Source organism: Mandrillus leucophaeus, unplaced genomic scaffold (assembly GCF_000951045.1).
Source record: "Mandrillus leucophaeus isolate KB7577 unplaced genomic scaffold, Mleu.le_1.0 Scaffold627, whole genome shotgun sequence".
Classification (NCBI taxonomy): domain Eukaryota; kingdom Metazoa; phylum Chordata; class Mammalia; order Primates; family Cercopithecidae; genus Mandrillus; species Mandrillus leucophaeus.
The window spans coordinates 144,321-163,789 of record NW_012106775.1 but is presented as its reverse complement, the minus strand read 5'-3'; the positions used below and the strand labels follow the sequence as shown (position 1 = coordinate 163,789).

Below are 19,469 nucleotides of genomic sequence, written 5' to 3'. Positions count from 1 at the left end.
ACACTCTTGTGACAGCTCTTCACATGGCTTGATCATGTATTTATTTGTTATTTAACCCACCAGAACATAAGCCTCAAGAAAACCAGGCCCTTACCTGTCTTATTCACCACTGTGTCTGCAGCATTAGAACAGTGCCTGGCATACAGCAGGTGTTCAATAAATATTTTTCAAATAAATAAATGAATTGAAACCATGTGACTCTGGAGAATGTAATCCAAGACACTCAGCCTTCAAGAAATAGGCTTTGATGAGATTATAACTAGAAGATTGTTTCAACTAAAAATGAATTCTGGCTGGATGTGGCGGCTCACACCTGTAGTCCCAGAACTTTGGGAGGCTGAGGCGAGAGGATTGCTTGAGCCCAGCAGTTTGAGACCATCCTGGGCAACATGGTGAAACCCCCATCTCTACAAAAAAAAAAAAAAAAAATTAGCCAGACATGGTGGCATATTCCTGTGGTCCCAGCTACTCAGGAGGCTAAGGTGGAGGATCACCTGAGCCTGGGAGGTTGAGGTTGCGGTGAGCAGTGATCATGCCACTGTGCTCCAGCTTGGGGGACAGAGGAAGACCCTGTATATATATATATATGAACTAAATAATCCTAAAGTTATGAAGATCCTATTAATTTATTTCTAAATTTGAGCTGAACCATTATATCTGCTGTGTGCTTATTTGCAACATTTCTACTCGACTCACAGAAACATGAAAAAAGAGAATTTCATTGAATATGGAGGAATTTATCTACTCTTTGTGAGTCTCATGGATCTGCTCATTTGTTGGGGATAAACAAGAAACTACAGGTAGAACTTTTAGGAGAACATATGTGGTATCCACTCCATCTCTTCTACAAGCTTCCTTCTTCTTGCTTTCAAGTATTTAAAGGTCTATTTCAAATGCTGTAGTTAAGGCTCTAAACGTATTCCCTATTACCAATTTATTCCTCCTTCCTTCCCTCAAAATTGGTTCAAGTTCTCTGTCTATGCCAATAAGCAGAGAAGATCAGTAGTGTGGATTAAAATGAGAAAGAGCAATGAAGCTCACCTGCCCCAAGCACCTGTTATTTACTTTTTAGCATCCTACAGGGGATGAAAATGACTTTTCTTCATCCAAGTTTAGTTATGGCATTGCAGCGAGTTTGAGACACAAAACATACAACCGATGTAGTAGTTAAGGCACTCTGGAGTCAGACATTGGAATTCTGGTTCTGCCACTTACATCAGCCTGACCTTCAACAAATTTCTTAAGTCTTCCAGGTCTCCCTTTCCTTGAGTGTGAGATAAAGATAATACAACCAGATATCCCTTAGGGTGATGGCATGATTAAATAACACATTAAAATGTTTAGCACATAGTCAGTGCTCAGTAAGTGTTTTAGCTTTATTGCTGTTATTTTTATCCTGCATTAGTGGAGTGAAAAGTGGGACCAGGTCAACCTGCTATGTTCTGGACCCAGCATTAACTTTAATTTGAGCAGTAGCAAGTTCAAAATATAAAAACTCGAAGTGAAGCAAAACATAGTCCTACTTAAGTCGTAGATTCTCTCGGTTGTAATGCTTGATTTATGGGATAACCCTTCATTAATCATTCTGTCATTTCTTTCCTTTGAGATTTTCTTAGGGTCCATCATAAGGATTTCCTTAGCATCTATAGTATAACTGCACTTTACTAGGGATGGTGGAAAAATGAAATAAGCAAAAACAATAGCAGACATTGTTTCTGATCATAAGGAACTCAAAAGATTATATCAATACCAGGAGTTAATTTTGGATTTGGGAAAGATTGATCAAATTAAAGATAAAAAAATTCTACTAATGAAATAAAGTTTGCACAGATTCATGTGCTCTTGCCAAGTCTTATTAATTAATGCTATCAAACTTGACAAAGAATATGTTCAATGAGAATAATTTCCCTTAATTATTTTATACTTCCGATGTAAAAAAAAAATCTAGTCATATAAAAGACAACTAACAATAACAATTTAATGTCAGCAAACAAATCTAACTTAATTGACAAAAAGAAGGTGTTGCTGCCATTGCCAAACCCCGCGCAATGGCAAGCAACACCTTCAGAAAGGAAGTCTTGGCGGAATAATTAGCAGGTGACGATGCCCCTGACATTCTGGAAAGCCCAGGGGGCACTGACATCGGGAAGGACTAACTCTCTAGGGCTCAGAGGCACACATGATTTGTCTCTTCCTCAACCAGAGGTCACCTGGAGATAGACAAAATAAAAAGAACAATTGCAGGGAACCTTGGATCCTCATTAATTAGGCTCCCATGTGTAGCACTGCTGAGACATGCTGTTCTCGGTATCCAACCAGCATCAGCATCTGGATGTACACAGAAGGATGGGGTGCCAGCCAGGACATGCCATGCCTCACTCCAGGGGTGAGTTTCCGCCACTCATTTATTTTTCTGCTCAGCCTCTCTGCTTTAGCTCACAGTTCATTAAATTCTACTGCATCACCATCAACATGAAAAACAGCTACTTGAAGGGCATTCAAAAATATAATCAGAAAAGGGAATAAAAAGCCCTCTCTGAGGAGGAAAAAAAAAATCTAATCCTCTCTTGTCTGTTGAATGATATCCAGGTTCTCTGGTTCTAAACTTTTTTTTTTTTTTTTTAAGTAGCAGTGACATCCAAGGATTATCTCTGTCTGATGGGTGGGGTGTGGAGACGTATGGTTTTCTCCTGAGAGGACTAGTGCCAAGTGTGGCTGACAAATTCTGTGGGATCTGTGTACATGAAGGTGTTATTTCTTTTGCCTTTTTTTTTTAAAAAAAATTATTTTGAAATGGAAAGGATGCAACTTTATGGACTGCTGTAAGATAGCTTGTTTTACACTTTGCATGTATGTGTGATAGGGAAATAATTCCAATGGCTAGCTCTGTGCAAGCTGAAGGAGTCAACTTTCTACATGTGCATGTGATTCCACAGAAGTCATTTCTGGGCATAAATACATATTTCACTTTGATAAAAAATTTAAATACAGAAAAGCATGAAATACAGTATAACAAATGGGGGCATGTTATATTTTATGGCAGTAGTTCCCAACTGGGGGCGATTTTGCACCCTAGGGGATACTGGCAATGTCCTGAGATGGTTTTGGTTGTCAAGATTAGGAGTGGGGTGGGGACTGCTATTGCTATTCAGTAGGTAGAGGTCAGAGAAGCCACTCAACATCCTATAGTAAGACACAGAATGAGCCCCACAGCAAAGAATTATTCAGCCCAAAATGTCCCTAGTGCCCCTGCTGAGAAACACTGCTTTATTATAGGTAGTTATGTTATATTAGTTATCTAATATAGTTATGTAACTATATTAGAAGATAAGGACCCCGCAAAAAATCCTACTTCTTTCATTTAGGCAAATCAGACAACTCACCATAAATTACAAACTCCCAATTACAAAACTAAAACCTGGGTCTACCTATTATTTTTTTCTTTAATTACAATAGTCCAAATTGACTGAAAATACACAATTACTAAAAAGTAATAAACAGTTTTTTTCCAGTATAGGCACCTTGCACCTCCCTGTTTTCATCTTACATACATGCCTGTGTACACACACACAGAGCATCCCCTGCCCTGTCCCTGGATTCTCTCTGGGCTGAGGTAAGGACCTACCACAGCTCTGACAAGAGGAAGAGCCACAAACATCTTCCTTTCCATAGTAATCACAAGTGGAAACACTGGACAAGATTTCATTACAAATCTCTGTAGCTTATCCCTCAGTTAATAGTTGTGAAACTCTTTTTTTAAAGCAAACTTTGTTGTACAACTGTGCTTTCCACATGTAAGTTTCTTTAATCAACATGAAACTTTATGAGATAAACTATTATTTCCATTTTAATACAGAAATGGAAACACAGATGCAAAGTAACCTGCCCAGGGGCACACGGGGAATAAGGTGTAGAGCTGGAATTTTTTTTATTTTTATTTTTTGAGACAGGGAGGGTCTTGCTCCATTGTCCAGGCTGAAGTGCAGTGGCACAATCTCAGCTCACTGCAACCTCCATCTCCCAGGCTCAAGTAATCCTCCCACCTCAGCCTCCCAAGTAGCTAGAGCACAACACTACGCCTGGCTAATATATTTGTATTTTCGGTAAACATGGAGTTTCGCCATGTTGCCTAGCCTGGTCTTGAATCCCTGAGTTCAGGATGATCTGCCCATCTCGGCCTCCCAAAGCACTGGGATTACAGATGTGAGTCACTGCGCCTGGCCTAGAGCTGGAATTTTAATCTAACAGATGGGTCCTAGAGAGGTTATGCTCAACCACTAGGCTCACACGCCATGTCAATGCATCAAGCCACAAATTGGGATGGACAGCTACAAAGGACAGAGATGCCTGCAGAGTGGAACTGGGACTCCCAAGGTAAGGCTTCTTGTTTCTGTTTCCCCCTTTCTACAACTATTCCTAAATAACCTTATCCATTCACCTAAGGGACTTTAGAAACAAACTCATCTCTCGAAATCCTAGATCTCCTGGGTAGAAGTTTAAAAAGTGTCTAAAAGGCTGTTGGTACAGATTTAGGAAACAGACCCGAGGAAGCCATCCCTAATGGAGTGCTCTACATTCATGCCAAGCAAAGGGTCTCCCCAGAAATAGCTGCACCTGCTTTCTACATCGGGGATGCCAGCATGGGGCACACGATCAGGAGCAGAAAGATTGTGGCCAGCCCTGGGTGGGGGGCTCCATGTTACCCCTGTAGGACGCTATGGCACAGGCTGGATGGACCTTGCCAGGGAACCCAGAGAGATACTGGAGCTTCACAGCATTTCTAAAAGAGCTGCCATAGGGGCCTAATGTGAATGTAAACCAATATTTGCCAAGCCAAGCCCTCAGGACTCCTAGCAAATGTAATCATATTCAGGCCAGCATTTCTTGCCTTCAAGAGTGTGGGAAGCAAAAGATGAATCACAGGTGAAAGTCTGTGGGCTGACCTCAACGTGCACGTCCTCTGAGACAGGGCAAGAAACGAAGGCAGGAAGCACTTGACTGAATTGGTTTTCCCATTTTTCATAAGAAACATTCAACTTAATAAAAAATAGCCACAATTTATTGACAATCCTTTCTTTATTCCCTTACCATGTGCCAGAAAACGATACAACCTTTTTCTGTGTTCTTCACAGGAACTCTGCAAAGCAGGAATTGCCATCCTTATTTTATAGAGGAAAAGAAGGCTCAGAAAGTCATATAATTAGCTCAAGGTCAAATAGCTCGTAAATGTTAGGATTCTAACCTGCCTCTGTCTGACTCCAGAATTCATGACTTTTCCACTATGACATTCTATTTTTCACACTGGTACTGTGATATTGTGATATAATAAGAAATATGTATTTGGTTTTTATCCCCAGTTCCCGGCACAGAGCTCCTAAAACCCTTGTAATTTCCTGAGTGACGGGGCGATAGGAATATCTTTCATTATATTTGGTCTTAGTCCTCAGTTTTCTGACACAAGAGCTTCTCAGACCCTTGGGATCTCTGGAGTGTCTTTTTATGCTAATAAGATGACTGGTGGCTGGGGTACATAGGCAGTTTCAGGCTGGGGGCTGGTCACCAGAAAGACCAATTGGAGACTGAGTCAATCATCAATGTCCAATGATTTAATCAACCATGCATGGAACCTCCAAAAACCCTAAAGGATGGGGTTTAAAGAGATTCCAGATTGCTACACACATCCACATGCTGGGAGGGTGGTGAACCCCAGCTCCACACAGAGACAGACGCTCCTGCACTTAGGACTCTTCCAGACCTTACCCTATTATCTCTGACTGTTCATTTATATCCTTTATAATAGAAATAAACCAGTAAACATTAGTAAAGTGTTTCCTTGAGTTCTGTGAGTTGTTATAGCCAATTATTGAACCTGAGGAGGGATGTGGAGATGCCTAATTTATAGCCAAGTCAGACAGAAATGTGGGTAACCTGGGGACCTATTACTTGTGATTGGCATCTGAAGTGGGGGTACAGTTTTGTGGGACTGAGCCTTTAATCTGTGGGGTCTGTGCTAACTCTGGGTAGTATTTTTTTGGTTCACATTTTTTTGAGACAGGATCTCACTCTGTTACCCAGGGTAGAGTGCAGTGGCACCATCATAGCTCACTGCAACCTCAACCTCCTGGGTTCAAGTGATTCCCCTACCTTGGCATCCTGAGTAGCTGGGACAGCAGGCACATGCCAACACGCCCGCCTAATTTTTAACATTTTTTGTAGAGATGGGGTTTTACCATGTTCTCCAGAATGGTCTTGAACTCTTGGGCTCAAGCAACCCTCCCGCCTTGGCCTCCCAAAATGTTGGGATTACAGGCATAAGCCACTGCACCAGGCCCCAGCTACAGGTAGTTATTGTCGGAACTGAATTAAATCGTAGGACACTGAATTGGTATCTGCAGAGAATCCCCTTGGTATGGAAAACTCACAATTTGGTATCAGAAGTGTTGAGTAAGAAACAGTTTTCCTTTAACCACAAATTTCTGAAGTCTCCACAACTGACTGGCTAAACACACAACACACACACTTTTTTCAATTTAAGTTAAATGACTAGTATACCAAGATCTTGAGCACTGCCATGCACCCATGATGAGTCTACTTTCTGAACACTGAGAGCACAGAACTGAAAAGGTATATCCTTGCTTGGGAAAGAATCCTAGAATCTGAATCAGGCCACAGACGACGGCATGGGAGAAGCAGGAGGTGGCACAGATGACAGCATGGCAGGAGGCGAAGTGGCACAGAAGAACAGAGTTTTGTGGATGTTCAGCAGGAAGAATTGCATCCAGCTGGGGGCGATGGGGAAAGACATCATGCAGAGAAGGGAGGAGAAAATGAACCTTAAGCCTCACATCAGTCACATCATCCCAACAACTCCCTGAGGCAGGCAGGGTACCCATTTTACAGATGAAGAAATGGAGGTGAAGAGGGATGAGGTAACCTGCCCAAAGTCGCACAGTTAGTGGGGGAGTCTTGAATTGCTTTGTCTCATTCCAAAGCCCATGTTCTCTCCTCTACATCAACAAAGTTCAAATAATGTTCTGTGGAGCCCTGGCAGGTGGGGGGTGAAAAAAGTCAGGAGAAGGCTGCGTCCATGGGGCTTGGACCTCTGCCCTAACTTCAACCTCAACAGTTCTGTTTCCATATATATTGATAGATTGGGGTTCTACGTAAGATTCCATTTGAAAGAAAGTTCTGCAGTTAAACCACAGGGTGTTGGCCTGTGCCCCAAATCAGGCCAACACCCACCTAGCTTCCAGACCTCGGGCAAAGCACTGACCTCCTAAGCTTTAGCTTCCTCAATTACAAAATGGGTATAATATTAACACCCACGTCACAGGGCTGTTGAAAGGATTACATGCTCAAAGAGATGGAGGCTGGGCACGATGGCTCATGCCTATAATCCCAGTACTTTGGGAGGCCAAGGTAGGTGGATCACCTGAGGTCAGGAGTTCAAGACCAGCCTGGTCAACATGGCGAAACCCCGTCTTTACTAAAAATACAAAAATTAGCCAAGTGTGGTGGCGGGCACCTGTGGTCCGAGCTACTCGGGAGGCTGAGGCAGGAGAATTGCTTGAACTGGGGAGGCAGAGGCTGCAGTGAGCTGAGATTATACCACTGCACTCCGGTCTGGATGACAGTCTGACTCAAAAAAACCCCAAAAAACAAAAAACAAAACCCCAAAAAACAAAACAAAAGAAAACAAAAAACAGATACGGAAAGCACTTGGCGCAGTGTCTGGCACTCAGCACAATGGCATTCTTATTAACTTGTGGAAAATAGCAAGGCCAGTCCTACAAGGAAAGAGAAAAAGAAAACAAGAAAGAAAAAAGAAAAAGAAAAAAGAAAAGAAAAGACTAGACTGAATGTTGCTATGGACTGAATGTTTGTGTCCCCCACAAATTCCTATGTTGAAATCCTATCCGCAGTGTGATGGTATGAGGAGGTGGGGCCTTTGGAGATAATTAGGTCATAAGGATGGAGCCCTCATTAATGGGATTAGTGCCCATATAAAAGAGACCTCAGAGAACTCTTGTTCTCTTTCCACCATGTGAGGACACAGTGAGAAGTTGGGCGTCTGCAAGCTCGAAGACAGTCCTCACCAGAGTCTGACCTTGTTGGCATCCTGACCTCAGACTTCTATCCTCCAGAACTGTGAAAAATACATATCTGCTGTTTATAAGCCACCCAGTCTATGATACTGTTATAGCAGCCTGAACTGACTTAGACAATCATGAAGCTATCGCAGGAATTTTTAGGGACACTAAAAAGTACTCCCCACAAAGAGTTGCAATGATTCTAACCTCTCCTTTGCACTCTCTCCTGTTCTTGATAAATGTAAGTTTGTCTTTGTACTAGGACACACACCTAGAGCTGAGGGAGGCCTCGGTGCCTCAATTTGCTGAGTTGTGGTCATGTCTCCATTGTTGCTTGTCAGCTGGTTCAGCAAGAAGCTTAATGGAGACTAGGCTTTGAGAGATGAGATCAGTAACCCCAAACCCCCAAACTAATTTACTACATTGCTCAGAGCTCCCAAAGCCACAGGCTGTCCCCTAAGCTGACTCTTGGCTCTTATGCCAAGAGCCCCAGGGTGGTGGGAGGCAGGTGTATCAGCTCTACCAAGCCTCAGAGCCTCCTCCTTGGCAATCTGGGACCTTTCCCCTGGGCAGAATTCTGCAGGGGACAGTGGGGTCCCATGTTTTGGGTCCCTTTCACGATCCTTCCATCAAAGACTCCAGTGAATTAAGTTCTCAGTGAAGGTTTCTGTTTGTTTGCTTTTTTGTTTGTTTGTCTTGAGAAAGGGTCTTGCTCTGTTGCCCAGGATGGAGTACAGTGGCACGATCATAGCTCACAGCAACCTTAAACTGCTGGGCTCAAGCAGTTCTACCCCTCTGCCTCTCCAGTAGCTGAGACTTACAGGTATGCCACCAAACCTGGCTAAATTTTTTTTTTTTTTAGAGATGGGGTCTCACTATGCTTCCCAGGCTGGTCTCAAACTCTTGGCCTCAAGTGATCCTCCTGCCTTGGCCTCCCAAAGTGCTGGGATTATAAGCGTAAGCCACTGCACCCAGCCCCAGTGAAGGTTTTGAAGGCTTACAATAGAATGCAAGCCCCTGTTCCATGCCTATAACAGCTGCACATCCTTGTGAATTGAGTGAATGAAAATCATATTCAGGATGATGTAGCCTCTGCGTTCTCACAAGACACACGGAAGCACTGGTCACGGAGGTTCTATGCCTGGTCACTGAACCACTGGCTGGGTGAGACCTTCTTGCCATGGCTCTTCTTTGGATTCTCCACCTGTCATCTCAGCTGATGGCACCACCACCAGGCTCTGACAGTTTCTCTTTGGAGAGGTTTAACCCTTTCTCTCTTCCAGGCAGTGGAGAGGGTCATTTGATACAGAGCACTGAGCAAGAAGGTCGACTTGTGCCAGGCACACAACTTGCTCCTTTCCTGCTCAGTCTGCCAGAATGAACATGTCAGAGCTGGACGCACCCACAGAAGTCATCTTCCCATGGTAGGGACAAGGAAACCAAAGCCCTGAGACATCAAGCAAGTAGCCTGAGGACACAGTGCTGGCTGCAGGGAGGGGCAGAAGACTTGGCCTCTGACCAAAGCTCCTCAGACAGCACTTTCTAGGGCCCTTTCTTTGCCTTGTGCTGGTTTGAAAGTCCTGGACTCACTCCCAGAGGTGCTCCTTAAGCCTGAATTCTACAGATTATAAACACAAACTATGCCTACAATATATACACAGATACAGATTATACATATGTAGATATGTATATATCATATACCTACATATACATGTGTTTGCAGTTGATAATTAGTATAGAGAGAGACTGTTAAAGAGCTTGGATAAGCTCAACTTCCTTTTATTTTATTATAGAATAATGATAACTGAAGAGGTGGGGGAAAAGTCAGAAATTCAGGGTGTGAGAAAGGGGAAATGTGTGTAATCTGCAAAAGCATATTCAATATTATACGTGCTTTGACTTTTTTAGGCACAATAGAATGTACTTTGAAACCTTAATGGTAAGGAGCGCATTCAGATTTTATGTTCATCGACAGGGAATACAGCTTAAATAAAAAGATTGGGAGATGCCGTGCTGGACTCACAGCATATCATAGCTTTGGAGATTGTCAGATCCAATTCCCTGCTACAGATAAGGAAACTTCCACCCAGAGAGGTTAAGTGACTTGTAGTCTAAGGTCAAATGGCTGTTTATTCATCCCCGAGGGGAGCAGCCACACGGACTTTATCTGTCCATGGCAGCTACATGGTTTGTTGATGACCAACTGAAGGAATTTATTACATCAAGGATGTCAAGATAGAGACAGAAAGCAGTTCCCAACCTCACCTGGGATTTTTTTTTTTTTTTTTTTTTTTAACAAGGGGGATTCTTGGGAAAGGTGAATTGGAATGTAAGGTTTTACTGATGCACCATTTCCTTGGGGCAGCAACCCGATGGTCCACACACTGGGCTGTACTTGGCCCCAGCCCTCCTTTGTGTTAAGGCTGGGGAGACTCTCTCCTGGCCCTCTTTCAGGGGGAGAAAATGTCTGGCTGCAGGAGCGACTCCTTAAGCAGCTCTCCCCTCCCCCTGGTCACTTGCAGAGGCCATCGCCAGGCTGGGCAGATGGCTTCAGTCTAGTCCCATCGACCAAGACAAGTTGCAGGTTTTCTCTCATTTGTTCTGACAGGACTGAGCATTTCAGCAGAAGGACTACAGCTCCTAAAACAGCCTGCGAACAGAGGCAGCAGCCCAGGAAGACTTTAGCCACAGCCTCAGGCTAAGACAAGACACGGCCAGACCCTGTCAGGGAGCCCGGGGAAGGCGACTGTCTCCAGGGCGGCAGCTGCAGATGTGACGGTGCAGGTGTCCACTTACCGCAGTGCGACTGGAAAACCTGTGGCTTGACGACCTGGTTACAGGCACTGCACACTACGAGATAGAAGTCGTCATGTGCTGGGTAATGGCCAAATAAGTGCATATCTGTGGGGGAAATGAAAACAGTGTTTTTTGAAAAAGCAATTAAGTCTCAGAAGGTGTACAGTTTCCTCTTGGAATTTCTTCAAGGACAGTTTTTCAAACACATCACGCAGAAAGGCAATAATCTTTACTAAAGGGAATTCGGTTTGTCATAAGGCAGCTCCCCGCCTCTCAGAGAAGCAGTTGCGTCAGAGAATCCCTCCTCATTTCTCCCCTGGAAATGGACTGCGGCTGCTCCTGATTCAGTCTGTGGCGCTGAGGGGCTGCTCTGAGTCACATGCTATGGGAATCACCCTGTCCTGAGAGAACCCACATGTTAGCTGGGATTCACTGAGGCTCTATATATCTCAGGCTGGGAGGAACTCCTCCAAACCTATTCCTGCGTAAGCAGCGGTCCTTCAGGGAAGTGAGAAGGTGTCTGGCTGGGGACAGAAGGAGAAGTCATTTGGCCTCGGCAGTGCCTGGGTTTCTCCATCACCTGAGGGACATACTAAGGCTGAAGGAGTCCGCTGAACAAGTGGCTCATTTGTTGCCATCATTACCCATTATTCATTCAATAAATATTTACTGAGCACCTGAATGTGCCAGGCAATGTGCTAGGTGCTGGGGAAAACTGGGGAACAAGAATGAGTTCTCTGCTCTCCTGGAGCTTAAGGTAGCAGAAGAAAGAAGCATCAGGCAGACCACCACACGAGTCATCATTGCCTGCAGCTGTGTTAGGGGCTACAGAGGAGATGCACGGGGTCCCCTGGGAGTGTGCGGCAGGTGGCCCTAACCTAGTGTGAGGCAGTGGAGAATGTGTCCCTGAGGAGGGGGCAGGTCATCTGAGACTCCAGGATGAGTAGAAGTTAGGGAAGCAAAGGGCCAGGCAGGGGGAAGGCGGAAAGTTTGAAGATGAAGCCAAGGAAGGAGGTTCTGTGCATGGAGGGAGCCTCGGGGCCTCTTGGCTGGAACAGAACAGGGGAAACAGCAGGGTGAGGCTGGCCAGGCCCAGAAGCCATGAACCTTCCATGCCCAGGTGAGGATTTTGACTCTGACTTTAAGAACGATGGGAAGTATTGGGGCTTTTTAAGCAAAGAAGTGACGCGATCAGGTGCATACTGTCAAAAGATCAGTTACGTGGCAATACCTCCGAGCCAATGAACACATATGTACATGGATGTTCACAGCAGCATTACTCAGAATAGCCAAAAAGTGGATACAACCCAAACACCCACCACTTGACAAGTGGATAAACAAAATACCACAGAACATTATCCATCCAGTGAAAGCAGTAAGTACTGATCCGGGCTACAATGTGGATAAACCTAGAAAATATTAGGCTAAATGAAAAGAGGCAGACACAAAAGGTCACATATTGAATGACCCCATTTATATGAAATGTCCAGAATAGGCAAATCTATAGAGACAAAAAGGAGGTAAGTGCTTGCCTTGGGTTGGGGGGCCTGGAGGAATTCGAGGGTGACTGCTAACAGGTATAGAGTTTCTTTTTGGGTCAACGACAATGTTCTAAGATCGATAGTGATGACGGTCACACAACTCTGAGAACAGACTAAAACCCACTGAACTGTACACTTTAAATGGTGAACTGTAGGGTACGTGAATCGTATCACAGCTGGGTGTGGTGGCTTACACCTGTAATCCCAACACTTTGGGAGGCAGGACGATCAAGACCAGTCTGGGAAACAAAGTGAGACCCCATCTCTATGAAAAATGTACAAAAATCAGCCGGGTGAGGTGGCTTGTGCCTGTAGTTCCAGCTACTCAGGGGGTTAAGGTAGGAGAGTTGCTTGAGTCCAAGAGATCAAGGCTGCAGTGAGCCATGATCACACCACTGCACTCCAGCCTGGGCAACAGAGTGAGACCCTGTCTCAAAAAGAAAAAGAAAAAAATTTATCTATCTATATATCTATCTATCTATCCATCCATCCATCTATCTATCTGACAAAAACAAAAAGACAAAAAATAGTCCAGTTATAGGAAACCCATGGTTACATCTTGTGCACCACCAGGTGGAGACAGGGCTCTGGCGGGCACCTCCGCCCTGCCTCCTCTTAGCTGACTGGCTTTGAGAGGGCAGCCATGAACACTGGCGGGGGTGATGGAGGAATTAAACCTCCTCAGGTTGAGAACCCCCACAAGCCCTCATCTGCTAGATTAAGCCTGTGTCTTTAACGAAACCCCTCAAACAGGATGGTTCCCTCAACTGCGATCCTAGGCCAGAGGAGGGGAAGGTTCAAACCCAACAAACACCTAAGGGAGGCCCCAGGCTCTACGCTCCCTTCCCAGAGCAGCCCTGCTGCTTCAAGGGAAATGGAACCGGCAGGTTCATAGGCAAGTGGTGAGGCCTCTACTTGCCCTGAAGGAAGCCTGTGACTGAAAGAGTAGACTGGCCGGTCTGGAGGCAGGTGACTCACACTGTAGTGGCCTCCCCAGGTTTCAGGTGCCTGAGGTGGCTGCTTGCCTCATGGAGGGTGGCCAGGACACAGGCCCAACTGCATTTTAAAGGGCGTGGCCTGTCATCCCCCTCATCTCTCTCCACTGCCACTTCTAAGACTGGCATGCACAGTCTTCTGGGATTTCCGGGAGGGAGCATTATTAATCAGGGCCTTATAGGCGGGAGGCCTGTGGGAAGAGAGGCTGAGACAAGAGCCCGATGCTGGGTCCAGCCAACACCCTGTGGGCAGGCGGGACCCTCAGTTCAGAGCCTTAGAGCCGCGGAGATGACCCTTCTTGGGGCTTAACTGTTGACACAACTCCTATTTTGCTTTTTAATTTACAGGTTATTTTTGTAACATATATTCTTTTTTTCTTTTTTTTAAATAAAACAAAAGGCATCCAAGTTCTCCGAAGACACATTTGAAAAAATACAGAAAAGCCAGAAGACATTAAAGAAAAATACCATTACCAGAAAATTTCATTAATGCTCTGCATCTCATTTTGACTTAAAGTCACAGTTTATATCCAGGAACAGGCAAAACCAGGAGCTGGTAAGGGCTACAACTTATTTATTTATTCAATAAGCATTTATTTGGCTGCCTGACATCCTTTCTGCAGCAGGTCAGGCTATGAAGGAATATAAGGTGATCATTAAAAATTAAAACAACAACAACAACAAACCAAACCAAGCATTAACAAAAATTTCTTGAACATCTACTCTTGTGCCAGAATGACAGGCCACATGCTGGGTGACCTGTCAGGGCCTGTCAGGCTGCCACTGATGCCCCATTCTTCTGTATTCCTCCAGAGACCTGCGGAGCCCATCCCATCTCCCCCACTCCCACACTCACACACATCTGTTGTGTCAGTGAGTGGAAGGTAAAGGTTGGGCTCCTTAGAGACTGTGGCCACCTGGGGGTGTGTTTCCCTCCAGGCCTTTCACTCATTGAGACTTTTCCTAGTTTCCCTCGAGGGCAGCGTCAACCGTGTAGTGTCTGCTCTGAGCATGTCTCCTGCGGAAAGTGAGAGGACCTGGGAGTCTGCTTGATTATTCCTCAGTGAGTCAACCTTAGGGTATCCTCTACAGGCTGCCCAGGTCCTGAGGGCCCTGCTGATGGGAAGCAAAGACAGGCAGCTGGCTCCCAGGAAGACCACCACTTCACACGGCTAGGTGTTCACAGGCAGTGTGCTGTTCCATTAGAGCAATGTGGGCTGGGGGACAAAGCGGGGAGGGAGGGCAGGGAGAGATGCCAGGCATAATGCTAGGTACTCTACTAATTAATTATCTTTCCTTCTCTCTCTCTCTAATCTACCCCCAAGCAAAACATTCAGTGCACAGTTAAAAACAGTGGTGAGCTGAAGTGGACTTGTGCCAGCTTGTGAGAGCCAATCACACATGTCGCTTCCCAATTTCACGTTTAGTGTCGTCATGGCGGTAGCTTGAAATCAGCCATGGTGGAAGTATTTACACCAAGGACATGGGCGAACACTACACATCAGGCTTTTTGTTTTTTTTTTGTTAAATATTTACTGGTGCACCACTGAATTAAAAACAGGCAAAAAAGTGAAGAGTGAAACCACCTGTAATGCCACCACCTAGTGATAACCACTGTTGACATGTTAATATATATACCTCTCCAGATTTGTGATGTGATAATGTTATCTTAGTTAATCTTCATAATGAACCTGCGAAACTGTCAACATCTCCACTTTCCAGGCAAGGCGACTATAGTAAAGTATTTGCTTGTGATCTCACGGCAGTGATTTGTAAAAAGTAGCATGAGATTCCCAGATATTCTGACTCTAAAGCCATTTCTCTTTTCTCAGCAAAATGCTGCTTACGTAGAATAATATCCCATTTCACAGATGAGAAAACCAGTTTGGAAGGGTTTCCTGGATGACTAACAGGCTGTCCTCTGAAGGGGCTGTTGGCCTGGGCACTGGCCTGGGGTCAGAGGTGAGGTTGGGAGCACAGGGCTCCTTGCTGAACCTTTCCTAGGGTGAGTGTCCTCATCTCTGAAAATGGCTAACAGTCTCTGCTTCATGGGGTTGCTGTGATGGCTCCTAAACACTGCTTGGCCTTGTACCTTTTTCCAGGAGGGACTCAGGAGAGAGTGTGGAGAAAGCTTTCATCATTACCTCTCTTATTTTCAAAAATTCACTAGTTCCCTCCAACGGAGAGTCCTTGCTCCAAAGGACTCTCCCCTATGACATTTCACAGCAGACCTAGGAAGGCTGATCCCTCTGACTGCAGAACTTCATGTGTCTGTATACATGTGTATACATGTGGACAGAGGAAGGCTGAGAGCCACTGAGAGGCTTCTCTAGGCTGTGGCCGAATGCCAAGAAAACATGTGCCCCGTGAAGATGGAACTTTGTCCAAACACAACGTACAACCATCTCCCAAAGAGACAAAGCCAGAGCTGTCTGCTTTGCCTTGTTTGGTCACCACAAATGGATCAACTGTGGATTAGAGTGCTAGCACCACGACAGCATTATCACAGAGTGATCTGGTCACCCCCGGCCTGATCACAGGCAGGGAGGAGGCAACTCCACTAACTCCATTTTTCGGATGAGAAAACAGAGGTACATTTGCTTCTGGGTCAATATTTTTAGTTTTTGACCCCAACCCACTATAGACATGTATTCATCCATCTGTCTATTCATCTTTCCATCCACCCACCCACCCCACCCATCTATCCACCTATCCATCCACCCACCCATCCATCCATCCATCCATCCATCTATCCATCCATCCATCCATCCATCCATCATCTATCATTGAAACATGTGGTGTACATGCTGATATTTTCTGTTCTGTTCTATTCATTTGTTTTTGTTTTACTCTATTCGATTTCATTTTAAAAATGCTCATTCAGCTCCCTAAATTAATTTCACGACTGTTTAATGGGTTACAACTCAAAGTTTGAAAAATAATCTTCAGGGCAATGTAGTTCGAGGCTGAGCAGAGTCTGAGAGTTAAGTTGGGATTTAAAGTGGTCTGAGCTGGTCCTCAGTGGTTATCCAAGAGCCTGAAGCCAGAAACTGAATCATTGATGCCATTATGCTGCAGCCAGCTAGTACCAGCTCACAAGAGCTGACTATGTGCAATTCTTCCCCACTCTGCATTCAGTGATGCCATGTTGACAGCTTGAATCAGCCAAGGTGGGAGTATTTACATGATGGAAATCGGCATCCACTACAAACCAGGACTTCTTCCCTCAGAGAGCTGGTTGTTAAAACATTTACCAGCACTTCACTGACTAGTGTCCCCTTCTAGCATCACTGTTTCCTGGCTCGATTTCTCCAGCTATAAAATGGAGAAAATTATATTCATCATCTACCATACTGGGATGCAGACAGGTTTTATGAACTGAAATGGAAATCATTATATTAATTTAAAATTACGGTTACAGCATCAATTATTGACCTAAGAACTTATGCCCAACAAAGCCAGGTAAACAAGTTGATCACTTCCTGTGTCAAATGAGCACACAGAGGCTATAAATTGTCATGGGCGGGGTGGGGGATGGGGAATTAGATTACTGGATTCTTTCCAATGTCTATCGACTTAATGCTTACTCATTAAAGGTTATTCAAGAGATTACTCACAGATCAGGCTTGTAGCATTAAATCAGTGCTGCTTATAAATTCATCACGCTCTTCTAAGTGCCTCTGTTTTGAGCAAGCAGCCCTCCACTTCCCTTCCTGAATTTCTGGTACAATTTCCATTCACGGCAGAGTCCGTCACATTCACGTTATCAGCTTGGTCTGGCACTCTGCCTGCTTCCCAATAGCAGTGAGGTTCTCCCAGGCCTCTGTCCACTCTCACAGCCTTCCTCCCCCTGAAATCTGCCTCCCATACCCCCAGGTGGCAGAGGAGGGAGGGATGGAACAGAACTCAGTTGTGATGTAAGAAGACACAAAGTTTGGGAACAATAGAATGGTTCCTACAAAAGTAAAGTACTAACTGACTTCCCAGTGTAGTTGGTAAAGTGCTTCTGAAGTCAACACTGAAAAAGAAACTGGCAGCATGGGAGCAGCGTTTTATTCCAGATAAACAGCCTTCTAGAGAGAACACTTTTGACAAGCAAAGTCATGTGTTTATAAACTTTAGTTTATATCCAATATTCACTTTTGAAAATGGTTACAGTTAAGGAAAAGGCAGGGTGACATCTCCAATTCTCTATTTATATAGGACTTGTTTCTAAGATGGGAAGACAGCTGGTTTTGTGGATTCAGGATCAAGCTAGATGCTGCGCGCCTTTGAATTTGCCCCTGGATACCTTCCAAGGCTCGAGACTTTGACATTATGAAGCAACAACTGGTGAGAGCTCAAATGATGAAAACCTTAAGAGAGACTAAATAAGGCTTGATTCCTCCCTTTTGCAAGCAGGAATTTCAGGTGAAGCACCAGATGTACAGAGAAGCTGCAAGAAGCAGACACTGCTTTGAAGGTAGTCAGACAGCCTATTGGCAATCAGTGATATCTACGCTCGCCACAGAGAATCCCGCGGTGGAAAAAAAGAAGACGGCAAAACAGACAACCTTAAATTCTTCTTTCTTGGAAAAAATAACAAAGCTCCTGAAAATGGCCTTAGATTTCAGGGTTGTGAAACTACCTCAGTTGCTATAGGAATTACAAAAATGTCAAGATGGCATACGCTATAATGCTATAGCTGTTAACATAATTTTATATAATTTAAACATTATGCTTTTCATTTTAACTTACTCTAAAAGGTATTGTAATGAAAAAAAATTGGGGTTGTATTTATGTTAATTTAAACATTCCAAGCTCTTTCCAGGAAGGTAGATGTGAACTCTGCCTAAAAAGTAAGTCTCAGTTGGGCGTGGTGGCTCACGCCTATGATCCCAGAACTTTGGGAAGCCAAGGTGGGCGGATCATGAGGTCAAGAGATCGAGATCATCTTGGCCAACATGGTGAAACCCCATCTCTACTAAAAATACAAACATTAGCTGGGTGTGGTGGCGCGTGCCTGTGGTCCCAGCTACTTGGGAGGCTGAGTTAGGAGAATCACTTGAACTCTGAGGCAGAAGTTGCAGTGAACAGAGATCACGCCACTGCACTCCAGCCTGGCAACAGAGCAAGACTCCATCTCAAAAAAAAAAAAGTAAGTCTCTGCTCACTGGGAGGTAACTGGACCCACAGATCTTGGTAGGACCTATGGATGTGATAAACCTGTGACAATGGCCAGAGGACCAGGTGCTACTGAACTTCCCTGAAAACTATCAAAAAGCTGTGCTGGTGGCTGACAGTGGTTTTGATCTGTGGGCTTCCACTTACATGAACTCAGACAGGCCAAATTACTGAGAAGAACAGCAACTGTGGTTCAAGGATATGTGATTCACTCCAAGCAGATGCAAATCTGCACACAGAATGGCTGATCCTAAGAGTCTTCCTTTCCCCTAATAATCTTTATGCACTTATTATACCGTATTTATTAATTTTTCTTTTTGCTATCAGAGTTTCAGTTGCATTTTAATTGCTTAACGGTGCATGGAAAGCTTAAGGCAATATACAAAAATGTTTCTCCTTTGCTCTGACAGAATGATTTTATTTGTTCCCCAACTCAAAAATCTCCTTAAATTCACAGAACAAAACAAGTTGGGGTTTGAAAAAATGACCTCGGACTTGACATCTCCCACTTCCCCAGCGGAATGTTGAGCTCCCCTCTAGGAAAATGTGATCACTTTGTTTCTCAGATCTCTGGAAACCCAGGGCTCAAATGTGAGAGATTCAAAATCAGTGAAATCTGCAAAAGGAAAATGAAGGAAGAAAACTAGAAAAGCAAGCAGCAGCGGTGAGCTCTCCAGCATCAAGGGGAGTGAGCGGGCGGGTGTGTGCAGGCAGCAGCAGCAAAGCTTTTCTTCTCTTGGAAACCAGTGGCTAAAATGGCTCCTGGCCTCTTCTAGCCATGGCTAGGCTGGAAGGCATCCCCTCCCTGGCTGGAGCCCAGAGCTGGGCCTGGTAGCAGGTTGGTGCTGAGAAACACAAGGGGCACGTGGAAGCTCCCCATTAGG

At 44.7% G+C, this 19,469-nt stretch overlaps 1 protein-coding gene across 3 annotated transcripts in view; it reads right to left on the bottom strand.

The window, feature by feature from the left end:
- The window catches only part of ATXN7L1 (ataxin 7-like 1), a 280,106-nt gene that overhangs the window by 173,035 nt on the left and 87,602 nt on the right, over positions 1 to 19,469 (bottom strand). For all 3 annotated transcript variants that reach the window (XM_012000356.1, XM_012000354.1, XM_012000358.1), the window contains exon 3: positions 10,887 to 10,991. In XM_012000356.1, the coding sequence (XP_011855746.1) occupies positions 10,887 to 10,991 (105 nt within the window). The remainder of the gene's footprint in view (positions 1 to 10,886; positions 10,992 to 19,469) is intronic.